The sequence below is a fragment of the Larimichthys crocea genome, unplaced genomic scaffold, assembly GCF_000972845.2.
Source record: "Larimichthys crocea isolate SSNF unplaced genomic scaffold, L_crocea_2.0 scaffold288, whole genome shotgun sequence".
Classification (NCBI taxonomy): domain Eukaryota; kingdom Metazoa; phylum Chordata; class Actinopteri; family Sciaenidae; genus Larimichthys; species Larimichthys crocea.
The window spans coordinates 302,647-314,114 of NW_020853787.1; the positions used below are offsets into that span (position 1 = coordinate 302,647).

General features: G+C 39.0%; 4 protein-coding genes across 5 annotated transcripts in view; all 4 read left to right on the plus strand.

Moving 5' to 3' along the window:
- Positions 1-5,487, plus strand: part of LOC113744912 (OX-2 membrane glycoprotein-like) — a 16,199-nt gene extending 10,712 nt beyond the window's left edge. The window contains exon 8 of the mRNA XM_027276083.1: positions 5,417-5,487. The gene's annotated coding sequence lies outside the window, so the exon portion shown is untranslated. The remainder of the gene's footprint in view (positions 1-5,416) is intronic.
- Positions 1-10,583, plus strand: part of LOC109139315 (OX-2 membrane glycoprotein-like) — a 17,310-nt gene extending 6,727 nt beyond the window's left edge. Inside the window, exons 5-8 of one of the 2 annotated variants that reach the window (XM_027276075.1) lie at positions 9,337-9,433; positions 9,516-9,578; positions 9,746-9,823; positions 10,007-10,583. In XM_027276075.1, the coding sequence (XP_027131876.1) occupies positions 9,337-9,433; positions 9,516-9,578; positions 9,746-9,823; positions 10,007-10,124 (356 nt within the window). In that variant the 3' untranslated portion in view covers positions 10,125-10,583. The remainder of the gene's footprint in view (positions 1-9,336; positions 9,434-9,515; positions 9,579-9,745; positions 9,824-10,006) is intronic. The other variant, XM_027276076.1, reaches the window with a different exon arrangement.
- Positions 2,661-4,921, plus strand: LOC113744914 (OX-2 membrane glycoprotein-like). Its single transcript, XM_027276092.1, has 5 exons — positions 2,661-2,806; positions 3,886-4,224; positions 4,326-4,631; positions 4,711-4,749; positions 4,839-4,921. Exons 1-5 carry the CDS (start codon positions 2,722-2,724, stop codon positions 4,904-4,906), a joined length of 837 nt encoding a protein of 278 aa, XP_027131893.1. The 5' UTR covers positions 2,661-2,721; the 3' UTR covers positions 4,907-4,921.
- LOC109138880 (OX-2 membrane glycoprotein) overlaps positions 6,781-11,468 on the plus strand; it is a 10,280-nt gene continuing 5,592 nt past the window's right edge. The window contains exons 1-2 of the mRNA XM_027276078.1: positions 6,781-6,874; positions 7,051-7,170. Of these exons, the coding sequence (XP_027131879.1) occupies positions 7,116-7,170 (55 nt within the window). The 5' untranslated portion in view covers positions 6,781-6,874; positions 7,051-7,115. The remainder of the gene's footprint in view (positions 6,875-7,050; positions 7,171-11,468) is intronic.

The following is an 11,468-nucleotide window of genomic DNA, read 5'->3' on the forward strand; positions in this document are numbered from 1 at the left end:
AGTAACATTAAGAGTCCTGCAACAAGACCTCCACCTGTCAAACTACAGCTCTGTCAGTGTCACCAACACCAACAGTACAGTCACTGTCACCTCTACAGCTGTGCTGTCTGGTTTCCATGATGACCGCACACAGGTTGGATGTGCAGTACGAGTGCTCTCTGGTCCTCAGAAAGAGGTGTTGATGATGATTCCTGAGGTCAAACAGTCGTCTGCTGGTGGTGAGAAACACTTCCAAAGCTGCAGATTCATAGATTGATAGTTACTTTATGATTCTGATGTTTGTATGTTCAGATATCACATCAACTATTTTCCTTATTTTCTCAAAGGGGGCATATGGATCATTGTGTTGTTGTTTGTGGTCTGTGGTATTGCCGCTGCATTGTTCTTTTTCTCAAAGGTTGGGCTGTGATCGGTGTATCGTTGTTGGTGTTAGTCTGTGGTATTGTCGCTGCATTGGTCTTTCTCCGACGTAAACGAAGAAATCAAAAAAGGTACTTCTTTAAACAAATATCTGTGTCTCAGTCTGAGAGTTGACCTGAGGAGAACCAGGTGGACAAAACACCTGAAGACACTCATGAGTAAGACACTTTCCTGCTGTTAATTACTTTGAACATATTTATTACTTACTGGAGGAGTGTCTGTCAGGTGTTATTCATACATGAAGCCACCATCGTGCACTTGGCATGTTCACAAACTGTTGTTCAGATTAATTTAATTATATAGTATAATGTAATAACATGAGTGGAACCTGATTTCATTTTTACTACAAGGGTCCAAACACCTTTATTAGACCAGGAGGAGATCAGACAACTGACATCTGAGGAGAACCAGGCGGACAAAACAACTGAAGACAGTCATGAGTAAGACACTTTCCTATTGTTGTTATTATTAACAGTAGGAAAGCTTCACTGTCTAATATTACTTTTATTATATACATTTGTATTACTGACGACCAACTTCTCTCACACAGGAACTCTGAGGAGAACCAGGCGGACAAAACAACTGAAGACACTCATGAGTAAGACACTTTCCTGCTGTTAATTACTTTGAACATATTTATTACTTACTGGAGGAGTGTCTGTCAGGTGTTATTCATACATGAAGCCACCATCGTGCACTCGGCATGTTCACAAACTGTTGTTCAGATTAATTTAATTATATAGTATGATGTAATAACATGAGTGGAACCTGACTTTATTTTTACTTCAAGGGTCCAAACACCTTTATTAGACCAGGAGGAGATCAGACAACTGACATCTGAGGAGGACCAGGCGGACAAAACAACTGAAGACACTCATGAGTAAGACACTTTTCTATTGTTGTTAATTACTTTGAACATATTTATTACTTACTAGAAGAGTGTTTCTAAACATCATGAACTCAGGTGTTATTTTTAAACATCATTGTGCACTTCACATACAGTTAATGATAAAATATATAGTATTATGTAATAACATGAGTGGACGCTGACTTTATTTTGTTTTTTTTACCTCAAGGGTGAAAACACCTTCAGTAGAACAGGAGAAGATCAGACATCTGACACCTGAGGAAACAAACCAACTAAATCCATCTGTAACTGGAAGAAAACTTTGTTTTGATGACTCATTTAGTATGTAGTACGAAGACAGTCAGACCTGACAGTCAGACACTGTTTTTGACAACTTCTCTGTGTCTGGCACACAAACTACTACTGAATCTATGTCATTGTCCTGTTTATGTATGTCATGCAAATATGTATGTGTATCTATGTATGTAAGTCGTGCAGTGTTGTGGGTAACGCGTTACAAAGCGATGTGATGATGCTGTGCCCTGGGAGTCCCATTCTTACTGCTAAGAGAAATCGACTGTCGGACAGACGTTTGGAAAATCTTCTGTTACGTTTTAATCACTACTTCGAAGAGTAAATGTAAGTGGACAATGGTAAAGTGCATTTAGACCTGTGACACTTGAATAGTTTTTTCATAGTTTGGCTGTTTGTCATCTGTCTGTGTGCCAGTGAGCGGTTTTATTGTTTGTGTTATTCGGCCTGTAATCATTTTTGTTTGACACAGAGGCAGCTGTTAAAATTTACTGTGTTTACTTAAGAGCATTTAAATGCACTTTCATAACAGTTACCTCTGTTGCAAAAAAGAATGAATTACTAAAATGCTGTGTGGCATATTGCTGACTGTCTTTCCTGTTGTTGTTGTCCTGCAGAGTTAGTTTGATTGGATGATTGGCGTTATTCATTGTCAGGACTTCCGGTGCATTTAAAGGAGGCTGTGTGTCTTGTGTCTTCAAACGGCTTTTCATTTTTGGTAACACATGAATACTCTAACACTCTAAAGTAACTATACCCAACACTGATGTCGTGTTATGTAAATATGTATGTGTATCCATGTGTGTATGTTGTGTTTTGTAAATTTGTATGTGTATGTATAAACATTTTTTAAAAACAAAAGAAAGCGTCATGTTTTTGTGACATTTGAGACCTCCACCTCCAATATATTACATTACATATTACTGACATATTATTTTCTGCACTTTTCTCACTTTAATGTTTGTGTTTAGTAATATTACTTAGACACATAACACAGCACACTGTGATGGCAGCAGTCGGAGATGAGGCTTGTTTGAGCTGCCAGCTGACTCAACATAGAGAATTTCAGTTTCACTAGAGGTCGAACACGGGACGAGTAGACATTACAAGCTGTTAATATTTATTTACATTGAACAGGAGGTATGAAACAGAGCCTAAAGAGGATGAGAGAGGAGATGGGAAACAGTGTGATCCTGTATCTTCTTGTGTTTCAGGTTATTCTGAACGGTAGGTACCTGCTTTTTAAGTTGTTTAAGAGGTTTGTGGCTCGACTGGTTTGTCAGTCCGACATCACGGTGAGTGTACTTCCTTTATTTGTACTGTGGGCGCATATGGAAGCGCATTGCATTCACTGGATTAAAGACATTAGACACCTTATTTTATAATTACGAGAAAAGGAAAGGTACCACATTGGCCACTGCACTTCGGTAAAGTTAGAAAGATATTGGTATTTCTGGGATCATTAACTCTGAAGTGAAACGTTGTTAAAACACAAAACACACATTTAAGACAGACAACGAGCTACAACCTAATGTTCATCAAAACGAGCCACAGCAACAACATCAGCAGGGCCGGTTTTTGCTATGGGCAACGTGAGCGACCGTCCAGGGCGCAATCTATGTGAGGGCGCACAAGCGACCTGAAAACATGTAATTAATTGGGTTATGTGAAAAATAAATAAATAATAATCTACGTGACCTCACGTGACTCCGGTTGATTGACGGGCGAACCGACATGGCATTTTGGAAGCTACGTGTGATACAGCCTTTTAAATCATTTGTAGTATGTTATGCTTAGTTTATGGGATGTTAACAAATGTTATAAAAATGTGCGTTATGGTCATTTTAAATTTTAATTTGGTAACTGATGCATCTGTGATGTGAGTGTGATCTAACTTACACATTGTATCTTAATTATAAATTCAGGGGCACTTCTGAAATATTTTGGAGCTGGAGCATGGGGAGGGATAGTTCGCCCAGGGCGTAAATTTAGCCAGGACCGGGTAGTGTCGTAGCTACTATCTTTCTCTCTAACGAGATCTTTTCTCGTAATTACGAGATAAGGTGTCTAATTTTCTTTAATCCAGTGAATGCAATGCGCTTCTGTAGAAGCAAGTGAGCAAACGAGCAACGAGCTAAAACATAATTGGGGGAAATCCCAGTTTGACTGAGGCTGCTCATTCCTCCATCGTGCTATACACCTCAATGTTACTCATTTTCACCCAGTTTGTAAGAGTGGAGCCCCATCACATGGCTGTTACACACACACACAGTTTAAATAAATGTTCTTAAATTTCCATCGTGCAGGTCAAGCAGCTCCGGTACAAACACAGCTCACTGTGATGGCAGCAGTCGGAGATGAGGCTTGTTTGAGCTGTCAGCTGACTCAACATAAAGAAGTTCTTCAAGTCACCTGGCAGAAACTTTCACCTGAGGGAGAGAAGGATGTTGCAACATCCACCAAAGGCTTTGGTCGTCAGGTGAATCGTGGCTTCAGAGATAAAGTGGAGTTTAAAGATGCTGGACTGCAGAACAGCTCCATAGTTATCAGGAACGTGACGGAGCAGGATGAAGGATGCTATCAATGTTTGTTCTACTCCAAACATGAAGGTGCTCTCACTGGTAGAACCTGCCTCAAAGTCTACGGTGAGAAACTAACATACTGGACAAAAAGCATCATGTCACAAGTTGATGTGTTTGTAACGACTTCCTTCATGTGACATTTGTTAAATATGTTTTCTCTGCAGAGCTGCATGAACCCGTCCTACATGTAGAGTCAAACTCTGCTGAAGAGGCAGTTGTGTCCTGCTCGGCCACAGGTCGACCTGCTCCCACAGTAACATTAAGAGTCCTGCAACAAGACCTCCACCTGTCAGACTACAGCTCTGTCAGTGTCACCAACACCAACAGTACAGTCACTGTCACCTCTACAGCTGTGCTGTCTGGTTTCCATGATGACCGCACACAGGTTGGATGTGCAGTACGAGTGCTCTCTGGTCCTCAGAAAGAGGTGTTGATGATGATTCCTGCGGTCAAACAGTCGTCTGCTGATGGTGAGAAACACTTCCAAAGCTGCAGATTCATAGATTGATAGTTACTTTATGATTCTGATGTTTGGCTTTCTGTTTCCAGGTTTTGATGAGTTATCTGGATCTAATAACCGTGATCACAGTAAGTTAATATTCAGATATTCTCATTTGATCTGTTGTTTTATATTTGTTGAGTGTATCATATCAACTATTTTCCTCTTTTTCTCAAAGGTTGGGCTGTCATCGGTGTATCGTTGTTGGTGTTAGTCTGTGGTATTCTTACATTGGTCTTTCTCTAAACAAAGAAATCAAATCAGGTACTTCTTTAAACAAATATCTGTGTCTCAGTCTGAGAGTTGACAAATGTCGTCCACCTTTAACTGTTCTTAAATCTTCCAGTCTGCCACACAGGGACGAGGAGATGAACGAGATGGTTCAAGTTACAATCAAAGACACTGAAGAGTAAGACTTCATTCATTCTTCCAATCATAAAATTGTCTCATCAGTCTTTCAGTTGTATATTGTCTGTATTCACTGTGTTTGTAAAGCAAATCCTAATGCACATACCTTTACTGCTCAGAATACTTATTTATGCAACATTCATGTAGTAATAAAACATTGTTTTTATCTTCAGGACTGGAGCATCTTCAGATACACAGAACAAAGTTCAGATCAGAAGACGGACAACTTCAGAGAAGATTCAGGCAAGTGACGACTGAAATCCATCACCGTCATCATCAAAGACATGATGGATGGATCAGCAGTTTAATGTGTAACTGTGTGAGGAGGTGATGCAGGAGAGAGTCGAGGTCATCTAAAGACCTGAACCCACCTGCATCAAAGCTTCAGAGGGAAAATATCTGGTCATTGTGAAAGAACTTAAAGAAAGAACTCTCAATTATTTATCTCATATAAGACAGTCATGGCAGCTCCTTGTGATAAAAAATGTATATTTTTTAAACGATTTTTTAGTTGTGACACTGTGTGTGTGTGTTTTAGTTTATGTCATTTAACGTGATCCAAATTGCCAAAGAAGCACTGACAGGGAAATTAAATTATTGTGTTCTTCAAACCACCTGAAGTGTTTCAGAAGCGTTCAGCCCGCCAGACTTTGTTCACTTGCTCAGATTTGTTCATTTTCCTGGTTTATGTGCTTCTAAATATGCATGTGTAAATAAGCTTCTTCTTTGCACCACTGATGCACTGATATCTACACGTTACTCTGCATGTCTTTCTTCGCTGTCACCTCGTGCTGTCTTCATTCTTGTCTCAGTCTTTGAGCTGAGAAAAATAAAATAAAAGGTGATACAGTAACGTGTTTAAAATGTCTTTTTTTCTTTTTAAATATTTTTAATATGTATTTATTATTCTTAACTGAGAGCACGTGCTTTGATTCCTTTGTTCATAGTTGCTGCACAGTTATCAGGAAGTCACGTGGTGCTGAAAGTTTGGATGTTGTCTTTATATTAAATTATTAACTTACATTCTTTAATAAAGCATATTTACAATCTACTAATAAAACAAGTAGAAATACTAGTGCTAGTATTAATTGCATGAAATGATTCAGTTTTGCGCCGACAGAAAATGAATATTTTAAAATGTTGCTTTCATTCATGAACTGCTGACTGTTCAGTGACGAAACACTTCGTCTGATCGGTCCGCCTGTACCACTGTGGCACTGTGGGCACAAACTGGATATGTCGCAACAGTTAGTTGGATATTGTTAAATAAGATTTATTAAGTTTATTCAGTCTTATAAGTGCAACATAATATATTACGAAGTATTTTATTTTTTATTTTTGCACTTTTCTTTCCACGTGACACTTTAATGTTTGTGTTGCTTCATGGAGCCGGACACGTGACTAAAATGTTAATTGATTGATTGATTGATTGATTGATTGATTGATTGATTGATTGATTGATTGATTAGTTTCATGTTTGTGGAGTTTTTCAGTGTTTCTGATGATCGACTCTTCAGGTTGATTTTGTTCTTTGTTCATTTTCCTGTATTAATTTATTGATGTCTGTTCACTCCAGTAAAATGTGACACTCTAAATTAAAATGAATGTTTTAAAATGTTGCTTTCATTCATGAACTGATGACGATGATGACTGCTCAGTGACGAAACACTTCGTCTGATTGGTCCGCCTGTACCTTTAAAGCACAGACTGCTTATGTCGCAACAGTTAGTGGCTGATATTGGCGGCAGGTTGTAACTGCAGGTACAGACATGTCAGATTCCTTTGTTTGATCAACCCTTCATAAAGGTGAGGAAAAGACGATAAAGTGACTTTTTATATGAGTTCACAGCTCTGTGACTACTTTGTTTTTGCACTTAATTAATTATTAAGAAATCAAATAATTCATGCACGTGTATTAAACACACGCGACGCAACGTGACGTATATCTTTTATATCTTTTATAATGCTGCTGCATTGAACAGGTCTATGGCGACCAGCTCACCTGGATTTACCTGTTTTCTGTCTGAAGTTTGAATCTGCAGCAGAGATGACGCATCATCCAGTTTTATATTTGCTTTATTCGTTCGGATTCTTTCATAAAGGTGAGAAAAATAAAATAAAAGATGATGCAGTAACGTGTGTTTAACTTTTACTTTTAAAAAAATGTTTTTAATATTTATAGGTGTATTTATTATTCTTAACTGAGAGCACGTGCTTTGTTCATTGTTCTGTTTAACGGTTCTGGCACTTTGCCATAAAAGTTTGATTCAGTACAGTCACATCTGTTTTATAGATTATATCATCATCTGTACTAATAATGTTATTTTACATGAAGAGTAATGTTTTGCACAAAGAGAACAAAATGCTGCAGTTATCAGGAAGTCACAGGTGCTGAAAGTTTGGATGTTGTCTTTATATTAAATTATTAACTTACATTCTTTAATAAAGCATATTTACAATCTACTAATAAAACAAGTAGAAATACTAGTGCTAGTATTAATTGCATTAAATGTTTTAGTTTTGCCCTGAAGCCAGGTCCCAACAGTAAACACCAGGTGGTCCATTGTTTGGAGTCAACAAGTGTAAATAAAAGGACAATATATCACGTGCACGTGCAGGGCTTTAATGGCTTTTTTTAATTATTATGATACAGACTGTAATTTATGTGACATTTGCTTGTTTAATGGTGACAACTGAAGATAATTTTTTCATATGAATTCACTGTATGCAGAATGTTTCATGCATCATGCACAGTGTTTTGGAGTTGGACTTGTTGTATTGAAGCTGTTTCTATCCTTAGGTTACACGAGGTCCCGTGTGGGCCTTGAGGTCCTCGGCAGTATTAGTTGTTTGGCTTTGGTTGGGAACAGTAGGTGCCAGTCTATCTCAACACTGTGGTGCCCAGGGTCACAGAGACCTGTTGCTGACATAATAGATAGCTTGCCGTTGACGTTCCAATCTGCGTAAAGAGTTATCTGTGTCCGCAGACTAGAATATGCTGACAATAACACCTCCATGGGTAAAGACATTCTCTGTGACTAACTCTGGACGTGTAGTATTTGTGGTGTTATCTTGGGGTTTAAAGTCGATCCACCAGGATGAGTTGGGGCAGACTGACTCAGGCACTTCTGATTAACTTTGAGAGTGTCTCTAATTCTCCTTGGCAAAGCGTCAATAAATAATACAGCATAAGACATCAGAGGCTTCTGAACACTTCTGAAGAGGCTTCTGAACTCCTGACCTCACCATTGACCTTTGACTTCAGCAATTTCTCCACAACAGTAGCCCGTTAATGTGAGCTGTCATCTCGTGCAGGTCAAGCAGCTCCGGTACAAACACAGCACACTGTGATGGCAGCAGTCGGAGGTGAGGCTTGTTTGAGCTGTCAGCTGACTCAACATAAAGAAGTTCTTCAAGTCACCTGGCAGAAACTTTCACCTGAGGGAGAGAAGAATGTTGCAACATCCACCAAATACTTTGGTCTTCATGTGAATCCTGGCTTCAGAGATAAAGTGGAGTTTAAAGATGCTGGACTGCAGAACAGCTCCATAGTTATCAGGAACGTGACGGAGCAGGATGAAAGCTGCTATCAATGTTTATTCAACTCCAACCCTGAAGGTGCTCTCACTGGTAGAACCTGCCTCAGAGTCTACGGTGAGAAACTAACATACTGGACAAAAAGCATCATGTCACAAGTTGATGTGTTTGTAACGACTTCCTTCATGTGACATTTGTTAAATATGTTTTCTCTGCAGAGCTGCATGAACCCGTCCTACATGTAGAGTCAAACTCTGCTGAAGAGGCAGTTGTGTCCTGCTCGGCCACAGGTCGACCTGCTCCCACAGTAACATTAAGAGTCCTGCAACAAGACCTCCACCTGTCAAACTACAGCTCTGTCAGTGTCACCAACACCAACAGTACAGTCACTGTCACCTCTACAGCTGTGCTGTCTGGTTTCCATGATGACCGCACACAGGTTGGATGTGCAGTACGAGTGCTCTCTGGTCCTCAGAAAGAGGTGTTGATGATGATTCCTGAGGTCAAACAGTCGTCTGCTGATGGTGAGAAACACTTCCAAAGCTGCAGATTCATAGACTGATAGTTACTTTATGATTCTGATGTTTGGCTTTCTGTTTGCAGGTTTTGACGAGTTATCTGGATCTAATAACCATGATCACAGTAAGTTAATGTTCAGATATTCTCATTTGATCTGTTGTTTTATATTTGTTGAGTGTATCATATCAACTATTTTCCTCTTTTTCTCAAAGGGGGCATATGGATCAGTGTATCGTTGTTGGTGGTGTTAGTCGTCTGTGGTATTCTTACATTGTTCTTTCTCCGCCGTAAACGAAGAAATCAAAACAGGTACTTCTTTAAACAAATATCTGTGTCTCAGTCTGAGAGTTGACAAATGTCGTCCAACTTTAACTGTTCTTAAATCTTCCAGTCTGTCACACAGGAACGTTAAGATGAATGAGATGGTTCAAGTTACAGTCAAAGACACTGAAGAGTAAGACTTCATTCATTCTTCCAGTCCTAAAATTGTCTCATCAATCTTGTCTCTGTTGTATATTGTCACATTTCACCCATATTCACTGCATATGTAAAGGAAATTCTGATGCATACAACTTTATTTATGCAATACTCATGTAGTAATAAAACACTGTTTATCTTCAGGACTGAATCTTCCAGTCTGCCACACAGGGACAATGAGATGAATGAGGAGGATGAAGCTACAGTCAAAGACACAGAAGAGTAAGACACTCCTCTTACTGTCATTCTTCCAATCATAAAATTGTCTCATCAGTCTTCTTTCAGTTGTATATTGTCTGTATTCACTGTGTTTGTAAAGCAAATCCTAATGCGCATACCTTTACTGCTATGAATACTTATTTATGCAACATTCATGTAGTAATAAAACATTGTTTTTATCTTTAGGACTGAAGCATCTTCAGATACACAGAACAAAGTTCAGATCAGACGACGGACATCTCCAGAGAAGGATCAGTCAGGTGACAACTCAAATCCAACACCGTCTTTATCAAAGACACGATGAATGGATCAGCAGTTTAATGTGTAACTGTGAGGAGGTGATGCAGAAGAGAGTCAAGGTCATCTAAAGACCTGAACCCACCTGCATCAAAGCTTCAGAGGGAAAATATCTGGTCATTGTGAAACACTTGATTATTTATCTCATATCTCTGTGATAAGACAGTCATGGCAGCTCCTCGGGATAAAAAATTTCTTTTTTTATACGATTTTGATACGTTTTTAGTCTTGACACTGTACAGAGTTTTTTTTTTTTAGAGTGTGTGTGTTTTTTAGTTTGTCATTTATTTTTTATATTTTTACATGATCAATATTGCCAAAGAAGCACTGACAGGGAAATTAAATGAATACTGTGTAATTATTGTTTTGTTTTCTAAACATGTGCCTGTGTGATGTTTACAATGATGCACTGATATCTACACGTTACTCTGATGCATGTCTTTGTAAATAAATAGATTTTCTTCGCTGTCACCTCGCGCTGTCTTCATTCTTGTCTCAGTCTTTGAGCTGAACAGACTTATTTCTGATTGATAGAAGATATTTTTGGGCCTTTTCAAGCTTTATTTTTGACAGAGAGCTGAAGAGTGACAGGAATGTGGAGAGAGAGAGAGGCGGGATTCGAACCCTGGGCCACTGTTGCTGTGACTGAACTTTGTACATGGGGCGGATGCTCTACCAACTGATCTAAACAACACCCCAATGTAGCACAATATTAAGAAAACAAAGGCACAAAAGCAAAAACCATTTTGCAACATTAGTCTGATAAAAATATCCATGTCACAGACTGATGTTGCACTGCCATCTAGTGGACTCTGTGGGGAAATGCAGCACTTTAATGTACAAGTTTTTAAACCTTTTAAATATTTTAATTGTTTCATTAGAGACATAATGCCAGACATTTCAAATAAACTATTATTGCTTCCAGTCATCTGTGTGGAGGTGAAATGTTTGTTCAGTGATGTACTGTATGTCTCTGTGTTGTTACACACAAATAAACATTTCCAAGCACGATCAGAGCTGTTTGAATTCTCTGTTCAGGAAAGGAGCTTCACTGCTTCCTTGTTTGTCTCCTTTAGCAGAGGATCGGATCCTTTAGGAAAGGAAAGGAGGTGACGGAGTCCTATAATTCACAGAAGTGATTTTGCAGGTGTTGCATGGAGGTCATCAGTTCAATGAGTTGCACCTGGTCAGGTCACCTCATAAAGGTCTCCCTAATCCTGTGGAGCCTCTCTGCTGCTCTGGTTCTGGTTCTGGCATGACGACTTGTTGGGTTCTCTTCATATACTCAGTCACTCCTCCATACATGCTGTCACCTCATGTGTTTCACTCTGACTCACTTGAATCGAGCCGC

Coding starts and splice junctions, on each gene's coding strand:
- LOC113744914 (XM_027276092.1), top strand. CDS start 2,722: ATGAAACAGAGCCTAAAGAGGATGAGAGAGGAGATGGGAAACAGTGTG. Junction 4,225..4,325: donor AACCTGCCTCAAAGTCTACG/GTGAGAAACTAA, acceptor TTTTCTCTGCAG/AGCTGCATGAACCCGTCCTA. Junction 4,632..4,710: donor CAAACAGTCGTCTGCTGATG/GTGAGAAACACT, acceptor TTCTGTTTCCAG/GTTTTGATGAGTTATCTGGA.